The sequence below is a fragment of the Ruditapes philippinarum genome, unplaced genomic scaffold (genome assembly GCF_026571515.1).
Source record: "Ruditapes philippinarum isolate M1 unplaced genomic scaffold, ASM2657151v2 ctg102_1_1_1_1, whole genome shotgun sequence".
NCBI lineage: Eukaryota > Metazoa > Mollusca > Bivalvia > Venerida > Veneridae > Ruditapes > Ruditapes philippinarum.
In genome coordinates, this window is record NW_026856168.1 from 306130 (window position 1) to 324744 (window position 18615).

The window sequence follows — 18615 nt, forward strand, 5'->3', positions numbered from 1 at the left end:
CAAACTGGTTTTGGTTTCAGTTTGGAGGTTTCGAAAGGGTTTTAAACCAGTTCGTTTTATTTCACAGTTTAGCTGTAAATATCCAGTTTTACCAAACTGCAATTAAATGGCGTACAAATATACTGTTTTTCCACCGTATAAATATATATAAGTGGTATACGGTAAAAAGCCTTGATTACCGATGATGGACCCTCCCTTACCCGCTGGAACCCTTTGCTACCTGTTTATTTTAGGCCGGTCTGCGCATGCGTGTAGTCTGATCAGGCTGTATATTGTTGGCTGACCACATTTTAAATGTTCGTCTTGATATCTGCAAAAATTTAAATGGACGATTCCAAAATGGAAGCTGGACAACTCCATTTCAGAATTTCAGCAAGTTAAAGGTCAATTGAGAAGTGTATTTCTTTTACCGATGATTTTGTTTATGACGTACACTTACAAATTCAATTTGAATTTTGTCAGTATCTGTGCCAAAATAAATGACTTCAATTTCCCATATGAGGCCCTAGTCCGTTACATACGGTATTCATTCTCAACAACAACAAACAAGCCAAAATCAAGTGTTCAAAGACTCATAGACGGGACCTCCATTTAAAGTCTCATCCGAAAGACTGATTAGTAATTTGGGAATCGAACCCACAATGTCGAGATTACAAGTCTCGCGCTCTAAACGATTGAGCTATGAGAGATGTGCAGTCCAGCATGACTCTGTATTATAAGTGGCAAACGGTTCAGGTATCAGTCTGAGTTGCATAATCTTATCAGTCGAAAGACATGACAGCAATTTTGGCAGCAACACCTTATTTTTCTCCATCATGCATAAAATGGTCTCATTGGCCTTCCTTGCATCAAAATAGTATCATCACAAAAATCGACTTGCATACATATATCTAAAGTACGAGTATCATTCAGTAAATTACTGAATTCAAAATTAATAGGTCACCATGATAATAACATTTAAGGACATGAATGGTAACATGTCCGGGGTCCGTACTCTCAGTGCCTGAAAGGGCGGATGGATCCTCATAAAGCGTAGAATACATGCGTACGTACACACATACACTCTCGGTTCAAGCAGGCTGTTGGTTTAACGAGACACCTAACTTTTGTAGGGTACAGTAACAATAATCAATGATAAAATATTATAATTGTTTTGTATTAATATACGTGTTATTCGAAAATAATCAAATCAATATGACTTTAAAAAAAACAGTAGAAAAGTGACATAAAAAAACGCACAAAATGTCTCATGGTTTAAGATTTTTGTTGGTTCTATTTGGACTATTTAGTGTACGCGTATGCGGAGGATTAATTGAGGAGTTTGAAGAGGAAAGTGGTCAGTATTAGTTATCAACATAATATCCCTTACTATACCTGATAAAAAAAATATTGAAATTTTCATATTTATTTGGTCAACTTACCTGATAATTTTTTATGTTCTGAAGCGCTTAATAATTTTACCGCGAAAGATAATGATTTAATATATTCATTTGGGTATAGTAAAATGTGACTTAAATAACAGGCCACAGAATAATGGTATCATAAATGGTATACAATATAGTTTGATATACACTATACATGTACAGATAGATTATCTATAATCTGTTATTATAGATCAGCGTGTATCATAATTTCATTTTAAACGTTCATCATTTCGTACAACTTCCGCTGTTTCAACTGTTCTGCATTCGGTCAAATTGAAAGTGTTTTAGTGATACAAATCCAATTGCATCTTCTCGACCTTTTCCGTCAATTAATGTTCGGATTATGAATAATAGCCGAGACGTTCCAATTGCGGGAGCTAGTGGGAGATCATTCGAGTTTTAACATTCTCGTTGCCCCTCATACTGTCGGGCCAATGCATTTAATGATTTTGTTTTTTAGCATCAGAAAAGTAAAAAAAAACATATGTTCGAGTCAAAAGCCCCAAAATCTCCCTGTGGATGGAGTTGTCGGTGTTACCATTAGCATATGTATTTTTTACCTTTCGAACTTCTCTTTTTCATGCGCAGATTTGCTGATTGATGAAGAAGAACCATTAAGATGTTATTTTTGTCATGCAATGGGTCCGACAAATGAGTGCGAGCTTTACCAGCCGTACATTGACGCCAGGGAGGCTGCCGACGATGGCCGTCAACATGACGGACCGGTCACATTGAAGACGTGCTCGCCACCGTTTGACGTTTCATGCATGATTGAAACCTTTATAAACAACATTGGTTAGTGTAACAATAATAATGTTATCTGATTTCCCACTAGAATAGAATTCTAGGAACAAATGAATAAGGGACTCCACTGAGTTGGTTTTTTTACATGACGGACATTGAAATAATTTTTCGAGATTAATGTTCCATTTGACGTAAGTCTAAACCAATAACTTGTGTGCAAAATTTCAGATTATTCGCTCACTCCATTTTTCCGGAATAATTTATCTTATTGTGAAAAATGACACAACGCTTTCCACTCATATCGGAATAAGAATAGCAGAAACATACGATATTTTTCATCTTTATTTCAAGTGCCCCAGCTGATCTATATAACGTACACAGTCTTTGCATGCTTCATTTATTCTGCAATTGTGCAATTGTTCAGTTGAAAAACACTTTTATTTTAGATGTACAACAGTTGTTTTAAAAAGTCATTATGTTGATGGGAGTATTGATTAAAAGAAATACGTTTTAGGTTATCAAAAAGCTGGCCAATGTCAATTCAATATTTTTGTTTATAATTAAAAACATATACATGTACTACTTTTCTGTGCAAGAGGAGGGAGATATTTCCATCAATATAAGGCCTCGTTCTTATTGTTTATGTATTTTATCGGCGACTAATTTCATTTAAAACCGTAATTCTCTCGAGTCGCAATTATATGAAACGTTATATGAAACGATTTATCTTCAAATAACATATTTAATCGTTAGAAAGGCTTAAGTCCGCGTAAACGACTGTTCAAAAAGATCCGATTGAAGCACATTCAATGGTTCTTTTTTGCTTCCTATTTTCAGGCGAGGTAGCACACATTCGAGATTGCAGTGATGATAAAACATTTGATTTTAACGAGATTTCGAACAATAAATCAAGCTATGCCCGTCTAATTGGTCTGCGTGACAACAACGAGACCGCATGTGTGTACGACGGCCAGAACACCGTCTGTCTCAGCAAATGTGGGCACAGTGAAAATATGACAGACTTTTGTAACGGCCCGCAGTACGGAAGTACCAGTACGGCAGTATTTTCGAAAATCTTGTTTATGACAATTTTGTTTTGTTATGTTTTATTTAACCCGTGATGCCGGCTCGCCACGGCGAGCCGGTATTACGATAGGATTTTACTGAGAAACAACCTAAAACCCCGAATCAATCCAAAAATTTAATCGAAGCTTAGCTTCCAGCTTTCTACAAAATTTATCTATCAGGGCTAGGATCCAAAATCATTTAGCCAATCAAATTTGATCTTATATAGCGTCAAAAAACCTTCAATTTTCACGCCATTTTTAAAAAGCAGCAAGTATTGTTTTGGGCGCAAAGATATATTGATGATTAAAATGTTTGTTTTCATGGATTCTTTTCAGTAAATCATATTTACACTGACTTTTGATTTAGCGATTTCACCAGTCCTGTTTACTCTGTAGTAAGTTTTCGTTTGGTTAATTAACATAAACGACATCTGGTTCTGTGCACTTTTTTTTTTCATTTTTTCCGGTCATTTTATCCTTTCCGATATTTAGTGTATGTATTTACTGGCCGGGATCCGGGATCGTATAAGATAATAAGGGAAAAAACTAATAAACTATATTTGTGTTGATTATTGTCGTAATGAAAGGACATTAAACGTTAAGTTTTTTTATTGTATGTAATGAAAGTTAAATTGATTTAACTTAGGATATAGATATATTTAGAGCTATTTATTAACAAAATCACAATACTTATAATTATATGCCTAATTAATTGGAAAAATCAAAGACTATATTCTTGAATTGGTCAAATCCCGGGATCCCTATATACGATCCCAGCTTTTCTGAAAACAATATTCTTGAACTGTCCAATTCCTTGGATCTCTTAATTTTTTAATATGATCCCGGCTTTTCTGAAAACTATATTCTTGAACTGGTCAATTTCCGGGATCCTATTTTTTTAATAGGATCCCGGCTTTTCTGGCTGAATTGATAGACAACTTGTGTTTACTTTAGGACTTGTATCTGTCACTTATTCCAATACTAAATAACATATTACAACTTAACTTCGTATAAAGAGACATTTTTATGAATTCTACTTATCTATTTTTTTCTGGTCAAGGTCAACAGGCCATATAGTAAATGTGCATAGACACAGGGACTTCATTCTATCTGTTTACATCTTCATATATACTCATATTCCTCTTTGTTAAACTGAGAGAACTGGCTTCCTTAACTTTATATGTCACTTTTATTTTGATGTTCGCTGAAGTCTTTTCAGCTAACAGAACTGTCATTTTTACTTTTAAACACGCCCCTGGAAAGAAATTACGAAGCGAGTCGCTACTAGCTTTTTTAAAAGCTAACCTTGTTATGATTTATCATAGAACTTTCCTCATAGTTTAAGGGAGATAACTCGTATCATCCTATTTTCAATCATGAAATGAAATCAGAGTTGTCACCCTTTATCGTTTCATTTAATGGAACAAAGTACATGAGTGCATTATTAGACAAAACATCTAAATCTACAACATTAAAGATTCTGGCACTCTTGAACTAAACGACGAATGAAATGTAATTTTGCATCATTATATTCATAATTGTTAAATGACTTTTGAAATTCCTGTGAAAATAATTTGTCATTTAATTTAGTTCAACTTGTGGTAGGAAAAGTTTTTTTATGAATAAATTTAACAAAGTTATTTGAAGTTCCTAAATAACCAACGCGTTGTTGAATCTTATCATTTTTGCAATGCAAATAAGCAGTTTGTGAACATGCACGACGGGACCCTGTCATACGAACTATCTTTGTACCATGCGTCGTTCTTGAGATAAAGTTATCATTTATTGTGTTCTATCTAATCTGAAAACACAACGACTATACAAGCAATTTATGGTGTACTTACTGGGCAAAAGACTTACTTCGGAAATAAGAATATTTTGGGGTTTTCCCAGCTAATACGCGGGTACTAACAAACTTTTACAAATAAATTAATCTATTGTGACCGGTAATGCTATGTTCTCACCGCCGATCAGATCAACTCGATCGTCCCGATCACATTAATTCCCCGATGAAGCCCGACCAAGCTGCATTAAATGCACATTCACGACTCCTACACGACCTGAAGTCAGTAAGTCTAGTTATGGTCGATGTTTAACGACTTCTTCTCGACGACAACCCGACCAACATCCCGACTTCTTCTCGATCACCCAGACCCATACACGATATCAACTAGACTAACTGGACCTCTGCTCGATCGTTGCCAGATTTCCACCCGACCAGATCGTAATGATCGTAATCGAGTCGTGAATAATGCTCGAGTAGAAGTCGAGATGATCGTGTACAGATCGGGTAAGAGATGTATACCCGACCAAACTTGATCGTTACACGATTTATTCTCGATCAACTAGATCTTCTACTGGATCACTATACGATCGCTTTTCAACCGCTTATCTACTCGATCGCTACTCGAACTTTTTTAGGATTTAAAAAAAATCGGGTAGGAAGCCCGAGCCATGCCGACCAAGGTAGACCGCTCCGACCACCCCCGATCACGCATGCAGACCGAGCTAGACCGGTACCCGATCGCTTGATCGTGCTTGATCGAGTTGATCTGATCGGCGGTAAGAACACAGCATTATAATGTACGGTAAAAGTTTGTTTGTACAGGGGATTCACCGTGCATATCCAGTAACGCATGAATGTGCAAGTAGCGTAAAAGTAACGCCGAATATGTGCAACGCTTTTGCCAAAACCAGTAACACAGTAAGTAAATGAACCAAAATATTTTATTCTAAATAAAATTTAAAGAAATGAATTAGCGCACACGGCTGCTACGACATTATACTTTAACCAGCATTACAATTATTTTCAGCAATATGTTTACTTTGTTAGATCATTCGTGAGAAAGGCAACCTGGTTACAGTTTTTACTTTATTCTGATGGGAGATATCAACGAAACTAAAATCGCAATCAATACGCTAGTCAGGTTGTCATTTTCAAGAATGATCTTGAAAAATAAACATTTTTATGGAAATATTTCTGATGAGGTTTTAGGTATAATGTCTTAGCAACCGTATACGCTAATTCATTTCTTCCAATTTGGGGTACAATCCATTTACTTATCGCGGTGCTCGTTTTAGCAACTATTTGGCACAATTCTTGTGTTATTTGCACAATACTGCGTTACTGGATATACACGGTGGGATAAGCTTGGGGAAAAATACACATTTGCCGGGTCCTGAATAACATCTATTCACATCCATTCAGTAACTCACACCGTACAGTCAAATGTGCAGACAACAGTTTAACCGTCGACAGCCGTACTGGTATCTACATACATGATTGTCGCTGTAAAAACACACACAATTGACGGACGAGTTTTAACATATCCCAACTGTGTTCGAGTAAATCAATGTCGACAAAATTTGTGCATTCAAAGTATACATTATTTAATGGCACCCTTTTCTGTCCTGTTAGCGGGCTATTATTTGTTGTATGTTAGCTGAGAGACCTTTTTTCCATTTACCGCACTGTCTTTCAATATAAAAAGGATTTATAAATAATTTCTCTGAAATGCTTAATTAATTCTTTTAAATTCAGTGAAGGGTAAGGCAAGATTTAACGTTAAATACTAATATTCAGTCTTATAAATAAAGGCATCCATTCAGTTTAATTATAATTAATAGCATATAATGTCCAATGCAGTGAATTACTCTGTTACCCGAGATATGAAAGTGTATGAATAAATAATTCGGAGCCATGTTTTCATTTCCGAAGAGTTGTTACATTTTATGGGGTATACAGACTATGATGGTAGAAGAGAGAACGGACATCAAACCACTATTTGATTTTTATACGCGGGAAATATGCAAATCAGATAACTGTGTTTCGATGTTTATTCTATCACTTAGAAAATCAAATAGACACTAATTAACAATTAAATAAGTATTACAATCAGATCGCGCTGCAAAATTGTATAGGTTTTAGTAAATCAAAGTGACTTTTTTTTTCTTTTTATTGATATTTCTAGATATATATTGTTAACCATTAAAAACTTATGTAAATTCAGTTACCAAGGCTTTTCTCGTGTAAGCACTGAGAGTGATCTGAAACATAGAATCTTTAAAACATTCATATGAAAATAATTATTTTTTTCCGTTTATACCGTGAAGAGCGGAAATGCATATTAAACAACGACATACACAGTCTTTGCATGCTTTTACGATGGATTTCGTAAGCGTGAGGTCCATAAGAAAGTACCATTAATTAATATATATTCTAAATGAACAAAGACGTTTTACTCTTTCCTAGATACTATAGCACAAAAAGCAGTTGAACGGTTTTCAGCGTTATTCAATCCTGCTGATGAGTGGATGTCGATGTAATCATTAAATAGAGGCGAACGGTTGATGACGTTACTCAGATTTTTAAGACATTCACACTCAAATACACCAAATACACCATGTATTTTTTAGAGTGAAAAGTATTTTTACTTTGTCCGTCTTTTGTATGATCATTTGAATATATTTTGTTCTTCTAAATTTCTATTTCTATTTTTTTTTTCATGTCGTGTATTTTTTTTTAATTTTAAAACATTTTAACAATCAAACCCACAACGATTTCGAAATATTAAAAATTGAATGTATAAATCAATATATAACTCACTTCATTTCATTTTTTTTTTTTTTTTTTACATTTCTGATAATGTTTTTTTCTGATGTTTGACGTTTTCCCCAAACTAAACACACTTGCATATCAAACTGTGTACAAAAACATTCTATCTCATGCATTTGTAACTATTTGAAACAAAACTGGTAAATTAAGAAAAAGATACATAAAACACTCAAATGCAATGGTACTTTACATGTTACGAGCCTTTTAAGGCATGAAACAACACTGACCAGGACTGTGTACTGCGCTATCAAGGCACATGAAAATATGATGTTTTACTTTAGGCTTCAGTCTGCCTTACCTATTCTTCGCTTTATGCGAACAAAGGCTCAAGTTATCGTCCTGGGACAGTACGCTGGCAAAAATGCCCCCAGGTTAATATTTGAAACAAAGTGTGAAATATATATCTCCAATATGTAACGCATATAAAACGTTTTTGAAACGTTCATGTTTTGCAAATTTAATATAATTCTGTTATATACATAAAATGAAAAGTAGAAAAAAACTTTGAAGTCAAAATTTTCCAAGAAGTTATATATGATCCATTTAAAATTTCATAGCAGACTTAAAAAGACGTTAACTGATAAACCGCTCGGTTTGCATAAATATTGTTGTATATAAACCAATTCAAGATATGTCTGTGAAAATTAGCCGCCTTATCAATAAGGTAATGGCATATTTTTTTAAGTCTGCCCTTCAATAAAAGGGCGGACAACTCTTTGTCCCTTTCTCGTAAGAGAAGGGGAATCCTATGATGCGTGTATGTGGTCGCACGGTCACTTTCCATAAAATATGTCCTCGATGCATGAATGTGGTCGCATGGTCGAACATTTCTAATATAAGGTGTTTTGGTATCGAACAGTCTCGAAAACTAATCTCCCTTTGAACCATTACTCCATTTGCAATTTATATCAGGGGAAGTCACTCTAATCTACTCGATTTAGAGCGCAACATAAAGCTTCCCTTGAACTCTTGCTCAATTTGCAATGTTATAAGGGGATTTCACTCTAACCGACTCTATTTTTAGCGATACAGTAAGATGTCTTGAACCCTTACGCCATTTGCAAAGCTATAAGGAAAGATCACTCTAACCGAGTCGATTCTGAGCGTAACAGTAACCTCCTTTTGAACCCATACCCCATTTGCAATGTATCAGGGGAGGTCACTCTAACCGGTTCTATTTTGAGCGACACAGTAACCCACTTTCAACCAGTACGCCATTTGCAATGTATCAGGGGAGGTCTCTCCTACCGACTACTCGATTCTGAGCGCAGCATAATAATATCTGTCATATGTTGCGGTTCGGACCGGAATATCCCCGAGGTGACCGCCATGGCGAACAAGGCTTGCGATTACCGCCCATGGGCGGTTACGAGCGTATGAACGAATTACCTTTTGATACTCCGATGCAATCATTATTAGAAGTCATTTTTGAGCGCAACACTAACCTTTTTTGAACCCTTACGTCGTTTGCAGTGTTATTAGGGGAAGTCACTCTAACCGACTCTATTTTAAGCGCAACAGTTATGTCCCTTTGAACCCTTACACCATTTGCAATTTTATCAGGGGAAGTCGTTCTAACTCACTCGGACTTGAGCGCAAAATTAACCTCCCTTTTAAACCCATACACCATTTGCAATGTTATCAGGAGAGGTGACATTACCCATTAGTAATGTTTTCAGGGGAGGTAACTCTAACCGACTCGATAATGAGCGCAACAGAAACCTCCCTTTGAAACCTACGCCATTTGCAATGTTATCAGGAAAGATCATACCGACTTTCTTTTTTTTGAGCTACAAGTACTTAATAAATTCATTCTTCATTATGTACTTAAAAAGGCCCCAAAAGGTCTGTAAGCTTATATATTCCTGCAGACAAGAGGTTATAGTAGATTTATCTTGAGGATATTAATCAATTACCATATTTTGTCCAGTATAAAATTTGGACGTGGGGTAGGTGACACCAGTCTTCAAACTCCTTACAGTGATTACCTCCCTTGGCATATTTACTGATCAGGGGAAATCGCTGCTATTGTAGGGACTTTTAATACAGAATATACATGTAGCTCTGTCATTCACTATTTTATTATTTGGTTAAAACTTACTTTATTCAACAATGCTTACAATTTACATAGTTAATGAAACAACATTACCATAAGTTTAATAATTTTACTTGAAGCTATCATCTTACAACATCAGCGTCGATGAGTGGTGGTAAATACAGTTTAGAATACTTAACTCTAGATACTAAAATATTGTTTTGTCAAAATATGGACCGAATGATCGGAATCAATCCATTAATAATAAGGTAATTGTGACCTGGATGTCGATGTTATCATTATATAGAGTCGAACACATTACGTTGGTTTTGTCGTGACGCGGCTCATATGATCTTTGTAAGAATTTGAACTTTAAAGATTTTTTTTCTGCATGTTGTCCATAGTGGAGCAATAGAAAATAAGAACGTACTTGAAAATGCATTCGAACAAATATTGACAAATGTTTTATTAATACATCTTTGAGGAAGGCGGAAGTAAATGATGTGAGTGTTCTGTTAGAACTAGCTGGATTGGCAATGGATACAGCACGATTCTGATTCCAGTAACGCCGGAATGTGAAAATAACGCACGATTCGTGCAACAAGTAACGCATAATTGTGCAATAAAATGCGGATACTGGACAGGATTTCCAACGCGGTAAGTAAACTTGCCATTATAGTTTTTATTTAACCGGACTGAAAAAAAGAAAAGCCGCATACGGCTACGAAGATATTACTCTCAAGATAATTTCTATTGTGGTACATAGATGATCAACTTGTTCGCGTAAAAATATCGGTTAATGATACTTTAAACAGAGGACTTTTATGTGCGCTTTTTGGATCATTGAATTATTGAATACGTTAGTCCTGCCTATTTTCTGATATCAATTACAAATATCAAATTACCTTTAACGTAATAACCACTTTAAGTCATGCCAAAATTATTGTTTTCCGGGTTACTTAACTTGAAATCACGTTCGTAAAAGCCTATAAAAGTATTAGAATAGGAAAAGACTATTAACCATATAATCCGCATTCACGAGTTCAGTGCTTTAATAATTACATGCGCGAAATGATACTTCCGTTTCTATGGAAATATCGTATCGTAAATTTTTTTTATTTTATTATTTGAAAATCGTAGTAAATTTAAAATTGAAAACAGGTCTATCTATAGAAATGTTGGTCCAGACGGCACTCCATACTTTTTTTCTGATTGCGATAACGGCTAATCAAATGTCATATTTGGAATGTTCTGATAGCAACCGGATAGTAGGAGTTAGTTGTCAGAAATGGATTTGCTGCGAACAGTTCTGCTGTGTTTTGGATTTATTACATTTGCAGGTAACCCATTTAATTCTGGCAATGTTATATCAAACGCGAGTCTGTTATATGAATAGTAACAGGCGATATTTATTTTTAGTGGGTCTTTGTTTCATTCAGTAACACATCAGAAACAATTTCTATTAATTAAAGTGTCAAAGAATTGTTATCAAACGAAAGAGAATTGTTCATAACTAGTCATAACAAAGTGGTGTTTAGAAAACGAGAGGGAATTGTTCATAACTAGTCATAACAGAGTGGTGTTAGAAAACGAGAGGGGAGAGGGATTTGTTCATAACTAGTCATAACAGAGTGGTGTTAGAAAACGAGAGGGATTTGTTCATAATTAGTCATAACAGAGTGGTGTTAGAAAACGAGAGGGAATTGTTCATAACTAGTCATAACAGAGTGGTGTTTAGAAAACGAGAGGGATTTGTTCATAACTAGTCATAACAAAGTGGTGTTTAGAAAACGAGAGGGAATTGTTCATAACTAGTCATAACAGAGTGGTGTTAGAAAACGAGAGGGATTTGTTCATAACAGTGTGGGGTAACGAAACGAAAGGAAATTGTTCGAAACGCTGTGGTATTCATAAAACGAAAGGTAACCACAATAATAGCGTGGTGTACGGAAACGAAAGGGAATTGTTAATAACAAGTCATAACAGAGTGATGTTTAGAAATGAGAGCGAATTGTTCATAACAGTGTGGTGTAACGAAACGAAAGGAATTTGTTCGAAACGTTGTGGTATAACCATCATAATTGCGTGGCGTACGGAAACGAAAGGGAATTGTTCATAACTAGTCATAACAGTGTGGTGTTTAGAAAACGAGAGGGAACTGTCTATAATAGCGTGGTGTGCCGAAAAGAAAAGGAATTGTACGAAACGGCGTGGTGTTCAAAAAACGAGAGGGAATTCTTTATAACTGAGTGGTGCACTGAAACTAAAAAGCATTCTTCATTACAGTGTGGTGCATAGAAAACGAGAGGGAACTGTTCATAACAGTGTGTTTTTCTGGAACGAGAAGGAAATGTTTAGTAACAGTGTGATCTTCCGAAATGAGAGAGAATTGTTCATAAGAGTGTGGTGTTCCGAAACGAGAGAGAATTGTTCATAATAGTGTGGTGTTCCGAAACGAGAGTGTATTGTTCAAACAATGGAAAAATAAAGTTAATTTATATCAAATGCAGACAAAAAAGCAACGGAATAAAAAACACTATTAGATAAGAAATAATAAAATATGGAAAGGTGGATATCAGTGTTTGAACTTATGTCAACCACGATTAGAACATCTCCCCATGAACCAGACGTTATCTTGGATTTAAAATATTATATTGTAGCCTTTTAACAGGTTTCAATTCTAAGATTAAGCGACTGAGAACAAATATTTTTTTGTCTTCAAAAAACAGTATTAAGAGACACATAAAAGTGTGTCTCTTACGGAAGCGTCCAGATGCAAAATATTGATGTTTTATTTTAAAAAAATAATTTCCGGGACTAGAACTAATAATCCAAAAAATAATTCGCAAACTTATTGTTCTTTTCATCTAAGCTATTTAGGCGTGGTCATGGACAACTGTAATATATATTGCTAATCGCATCTTCTCGGTCCTTACCTATAAGGACATTATTTTTAATAATAACCGAGGTATACCGGTTGATATATGGCACGTGCAGTAAGATAGAGCTTAGCGTTCGATACCAAACTGGATAATAAAGCTTGGATGTATCAAATTATTTAAATTGTCAAGTGCTCTTAAATCATACCCTATGTACACACCCTTTGTTGGTTACTCTGATAAAATGTAATGAACATCATTTTAAGGCCAAGGTACTCTAAATATTTGCTTCAATTAACATTTCATGGCAATTTTATTAAAGCAGCATGCCTCCAGATTCATGCTTATATTCATGAAAAGTTTGACAATGTATTTAAAAGTTAGATAAGTTTTGAACTGAACAAAGAGAGTATTTTTACACATTGCAAATGGCACTTACAGATCAAGTAAATTACCCCAAAAAGGCCAAAACATGCAAAATAGCCCTTACTGCGTTAGTCACACAGTAGATCTAGATATAAGTGATAAAAACTGCACAATCAGTCATCACTCGCTCATAACATGTAAATAATTTCTTGAATCTCGGATCTTAAAATCTTAGAACATTTTAACCCCATATTTTTTTATATTTTATTGAAACAGTTTGACTCATCTGGAGGCATGCATCTTTAAAAATTAAATGGCAATTAAGTATCGTCTTTTTTAACAAAGACCACACTTTTTTATAGATCGAATTATATATATTATATACAAAAATAAAAACATATTTGTTAAAAAATTGTTTCAAAATAAAATCGAAATGCGAAAACTTTCTGATATCGACAATTGAAAAAGGGGGTAGGTTGGGAGTCCCGAAACGGAACTGACTTTTTTCATTATTTCTTATTAATCCTGATTAAGGGTCCTTTATTTGAAACCTTGTTTAGAAACTAGCGATTGAATTCGTTCAGCCTTAACTTGCAACAGAGATAGGTGGGTGTACATGAGTACCATAAAATATGATGACATTTATTCTAAACTTTATTGTTTTTGATTTTCAAGAGTTAATTCATAAGTAGAAGAAAAACTAAGTAAAAATGAGGGCTTTTACTTTAGTTTATATCATTTCCGGATATTTTGCTTATTTCACATGTAAGTTTGTTGTAAAATAAAATTGAAACATAAATTGAAATTGTATAATGGATGTTAAGTGTTAACAAGATCATTTATTTATTTAAATAATATATAAATTACAAGTTGCTTCGAATATTGGTAACCTTAACCACTTTTAAGTTATTAATGTGTCGTTTTCCAGATAAGACCATGCATATTATCTTATCAAGACTTTCTAAAAAGTGCGATTCGTTTAGATTAAACAGAAAAATACCAGATCAAGATAAATTAACAATGACCCGTTTTATTATATAACGTTCTGTGCTAGGCTACGTCACTATGCTTTGAATATATATGAAATTTCTAATAGTGGGTATTCGAAAGAAAAGGAAAAATATCATTGCATTATTCAGTCATGACGAATTTTCTATTACAGCCGCACAAAATGATGCCAATGAAACCGAGGGGCTCCGATGTTACGCATGCGCATCAACAGGTGGGAACAACAAATGCGAAGATTTTAATACGTATAAAATAGCAATGGACGGTAAAGGCAACGAAAAAGTGAAGAAAACGTGCACACCTCCATACAATAAAACATGCATAATGGAAACTTACGAAATACTTGGTAAGTTTAATTGTCGCCTGCCCTGAGCCAATCAGAGAGGAGAATTTAATACCTCATGACAACAAATGGACGACAAAATATATGAAAAGTTGGCGCCTGCGAGACACGCCGCCCAACATCATTTGTCGGGTTACTTGAATATACATTTGAAATACTATCTTCATGTACGAATCTCGAAACCTGTGCATGGTATTCCAAGGGGTACACAATATTCGGAATATTTCTCTTGAATATATACTATGCCCATTCTTGAGTAAAGCACTTTTTCATAGTAATTTATTGAAATCTATGAAATTCTTACTGAATATGTCTAATTTGAATAATAGAGTAAAAAAACTATTTATGGGAAGCCGTGTTAGCTATTACAGGTCAAGAAAAGTTGGTCTGTCAGTTTTTTTATTGACACAATATATTCATATTGTGACCACCTATGATGGGTAGAATTTTAAACATAACATATCTACTTTGTGTGAAGTTAAAACATGTTCGTTTTATATTTACAAAGAGACTGTGTAGCAATTATCCATATTTTCTAATATAAAATATAAGCATAGTATATCTTTAAAAGAAACATAAGCTGTATTGTTCAGGGAAGAGTTTATTACACAAAATAGATTTTCGAATACCCCCGGCTGAACGGCGATTCCTAGCATTTTGGTAATACGAATACTTTAATGTAGCTATTCTTAAGCTCACAAGAAAACTACAACTGCATATTCTCCAATGATATTTTGAGGGTTCAGATTCTATCTATCTCTTTATAAAGGCGATCCCTCGCGGGGACGTAGACATTCGGATTTCAAATTCAATCTTTTGTGCCCAGTATGGGCCACTGTAACGATTGATTTCACGATTAAAATGTATCGGAAGACGGATGCATACAATTTTAATCTGTTTGATAATAAAACACACGTTTTTGGGATATTTTATACAACATAAAAATTGACTATCTTTACATGTTCAAATAATCATCACCTATTTTCGAGATAACATAGCTTCTAACAAAGGGAAATAACTTTGATAGCTCTGTAGGGTGTCGCTGAAGGTGTAACAATATGTTTTATAACGCAGCTTTCTTGATAAGCTCCCATGGATGTAGCCAGAAGTAACAAAACAAAATTGAGTCAGACTAATATACGAAATGAATGGAAAAAAATCGGCGAAAAAATGATATTTTTCTATCTTGTGACCATGATTTCCTGCAAGCGTCTAGTGGTACTGCTCCAACACTGTAATGCGTTAAACCCCAGTCACACTAGAGCTTACGATTACTTGCGACTACCGGCGACGTGTAAAACCGACGATCATCGGCGATTGTTTGCGACCAAGCCCTCTTTGATCAAGTAAATGTACTTCTGCGATCATAGTACGACCAATCATCATTGACAATCGCACGACAGGTCATCAGCAAACGTACGATGGTCTTAAGATTGCCTGGGATTACTTACGACTACCCGTGACCTGTCATGCGATCACCTACAACTTGTCGTACGACCATCACACGATTACTAAAGACTACTCAGGATTATCAGTGACTAGTGGCAATTTGTAAAGACTGTCGTAAGATTGTCGCACTTTCGAGCGACGATCGTGCGACAGACTAAGACCTTATAAGATCACTAGCAACCTGTTTGATCGCAGGGAGGTTTTTGTGCAAGCTCAAAAACCTCTCTACGACTGAATTTGGTCGTAGGACGTAAATAAGATAACCTGCGACTATCGAAGATCACCGATGACCGTCGTAAAACGTTTTAAAGATTATCCGCGACCAGTGGTCAATGGTGATCGTGAACTGGTCTTTACTTGTCGTAAACTCTAATGTGACTGGGGATTAATAAATACAAAAAGTCATGTTAAAGCGCTGCTTTCTTGATATAGATAGAAGTAGTTACGGAAAGCAACGAAGTTGTCCGAGTTCTCAAAGTTGTTTACTTCAATGAGCTTTTTGAAATAAAATAACAATCATGACAGTCATACATTGTAGATAGGAAATTATCAGTCCGACATGTCACATATCATATGGTTAAAATCTAATTTTTTCAAGTATTATCAGTAGATATCAGATAAGTCGCATGTTTACTCAGTGATTTATTGAAACAGATTGCATGGTATGCGCCTTTCGGCATATCGATTTAGATATGTTGAAAGTTGTTACCAATCCTTTCCCTTCCTTTAAAATTGTCACAAAAATGGTCTTTAAAAAAACCTTGTTTCCTGCAGTGCAGACCTTGTTCAAAACCTTAGATATGTCAAAACGATACCGATAGAGGTTTTATTTATTTATTAATTATTATTTTTCAAACAAAATTAACAAACGTGCATGTTTTCCATATCCATAATTTTTGTACATTTCTGAATGAAATATGGTGCATTTTTGGCTATATGGGTGGAAATTTCTCTTTTTTACTGGTATTGCTAAGCGTAGAACAGTAGTCCACTAGGACCAAACTCACTAGGACAATACCCCCAATGGACAAATCCCACACTAACAATAGACCGCTAGGTCAATCTCTTACTGGAGAAAAACCCACTAGGACTAGTGGGCTATTGTCCGTTCCCTAAAATTGCTGTACACAGTGGAAATTTATAGCAAATATTTACTTTTGCTGAAAAAAGTGTTGTTTTTTTTGTTCTGTATATAAACATGTATACTGTTTCGACATGGAAAAGAAACATTTTTAAGGACGCTTCATTGATTGAGATTTCCATAATTAAATAGTACAATTAACTAGCCACTAGCCAAATAGGCCTGGCTAAGCTAAGTTTCGTATTAAAAGATTAATAAGTTTAAATACATGTATAATTCACACTCGAAAACATAGACGATAAGTACTGAAATACATGTAGATTCTCGTTACATTATATTACACGTGGCATATTTTCAGGGAACACCGTGTCACATATCAGAGGTTGCAGTGACAATGAACACTTTTCTTTCTCTTCAAGTCTTCAATCAAACAGAAGCGCATACAAGCGTTTGGAGGATCTCCAACCGAACAACGAGACCGCGTGCGTCTGGGACGGTCAACATCTCGTCTGCTTAACCAAATGTAATACAAACTTTTGTAACGGCCCTCATCTTAAGGAAGTTATAAATGGGGCCACTGTGATCAAACTGTCTTCAATTTTAATGTTTGTTATAGTTCTAGCAAATAAAATGATAGAACGGCAGTGATAGAAGAAGAAAAAAAGAACCATGATCAAAACGCTATACAACAAGTTAATTTAATTCTATTTATTCTTAAAATAAACCATGTTAGACATTATTTATGCATATAAAGAAATGTGATAAATCTATAATTCTAAAAAAGTTAGGGATCATTCGGAAAAGCAAAGAAAACAATATAAGCAATGACAACAAATTAAAAAAAAAGATATAACCGATGTGCAAGGTACATTTATATTGAAACAGAATTGCTAAAGTGTTAAGAATTCATTTACAAAATACATGCAAGATGTCACTAAACGGTGCATAAAATCATTTACGTTTGCTGTTAATAATACACCGCTCTTAACATGTTTTGCGATTAATCATAATAAATTTTTAAAGATAGTGTGTCGGAATATATAAAGATATTATTTTATAATCACGTGTTACATGTCCTACATTTTCAGTTGTATATTTGGATAAAGATTAAATCACTGTAAAAATACATGTAATATAATTGTTTCCCCTTTGTATATAACAACTTAATACAAAGAAATGGTCGATTATTGGTCTGTTATTCAAAATTGAAAACGTTTTCTGTTAACTTAAGTCATTACATTGTATTGTTTTTGTTTGTTATTTCGCATGCATAATGCAACGAAAATAGATTTTCAATACAATCTTCACCCGCTATGAAATTCTTTCAAAATGAATCATTTGTTTTAAACTAATCTTTACAGTTCTATATATACATGTATCACTATTTTTGTACCTGATTCTTGTGACATTTTTGTATTTAATGTATTTAATAGTATGTTTGTTATTAAATGAAATACTTTTATGTAAATCTTTTATTCATTTATTGTGATCATTGTTAGTCATGTTATTAGCTTGTTAGCCATTACTTTATATATCTTGATTTATAAATAATTCGTCTTCTTAGGAACTCCACCTAGATTCAAAAGCCGAAAAACTTAAAATTG

At 34.5% G+C, this 18615-nt stretch overlaps 2 protein-coding genes across 3 annotated transcripts; both read left to right on the forward strand.

The window, feature by feature from the left end:
• The first annotated feature begins 1186 nt into the window (after positions 1-1186).
• Positions 1187-3289, forward strand: LOC132745651 (uncharacterized). Its single transcript, XM_060734599.1, has 3 exons — positions 1187-1336; positions 2013-2219; positions 3006-3289. Exons 1-3 carry the CDS (start codon positions 1243-1245, stop codon positions 3287-3289), a joined length of 585 nt encoding a protein of 194 aa, XP_060590582.1. The 5' UTR covers positions 1187-1242.
• Positions 3290-11066: 7777 nt separating this feature from the next.
• On the forward strand, positions 11067-18473 carry LOC132745660 (uncharacterized). 2 transcript variants are annotated; one of them, XM_060734610.1, is made up of 3 exons: positions 11067-11225; positions 14293-14484; positions 17370-18473. In XM_060734610.1, exons 1-3 carry the CDS (start codon positions 11174-11176, stop codon positions 17657-17659), a joined length of 534 nt encoding a protein of 177 aa, XP_060590593.1. In that variant the 5' UTR covers positions 11067-11173; the 3' UTR covers positions 17660-18473. The 2 variants fall into 2 exon arrangements, with proteins under 2 accessions (XP_060590593.1, XP_060590592.1); XM_060734609.1 differs by lacking the exon at positions 11067-11225 and adding an exon at positions 13742-13895.
• The last annotated feature ends 142 nt before the right edge of the window (positions 18474-18615 follow it).

Excerpts from the sequence above, each read along its gene's own strand:
- LOC132745651 (XM_060734599.1), top strand. The coding sequence starts at position 1,243 with ATGTCTCATGGTTTAAGATTTTTGTTGGTTCTATTTGGACTATTTAGT. Across the intron at positions 1,337-2,012 it reads GGAGTTTGAAGAGGAAAGTG|ATTTGCTGATTGATGAAGAA; the intron begins GTCAGTATTAGT and ends TTTCATGCGCAG. Across the intron at positions 2,220-3,005 it reads AACCTTTATAAACAACATTG|GCGAGGTAGCACACATTCGA; the intron begins GTTAGTGTAACA and ends TCCTATTTTCAG.
- LOC132745660 (XM_060734609.1), top strand. The coding sequence starts at position 13,841 with ATGAGGGCTTTTACTTTAGTTTATATCATTTCCGGATATTTTGCTTAT. Across the intron at positions 13,896-14,292 it reads ATATTTTGCTTATTTCACAT|CCGCACAAAATGATGCCAAT; the intron begins GTAAGTTTGTTG and ends TTTCTATTACAG. Across the intron at positions 14,485-17,369 it reads GGAAACTTACGAAATACTTG|GGAACACCGTGTCACATATC; the intron begins GTAAGTTTAATT and ends GCATATTTTCAG.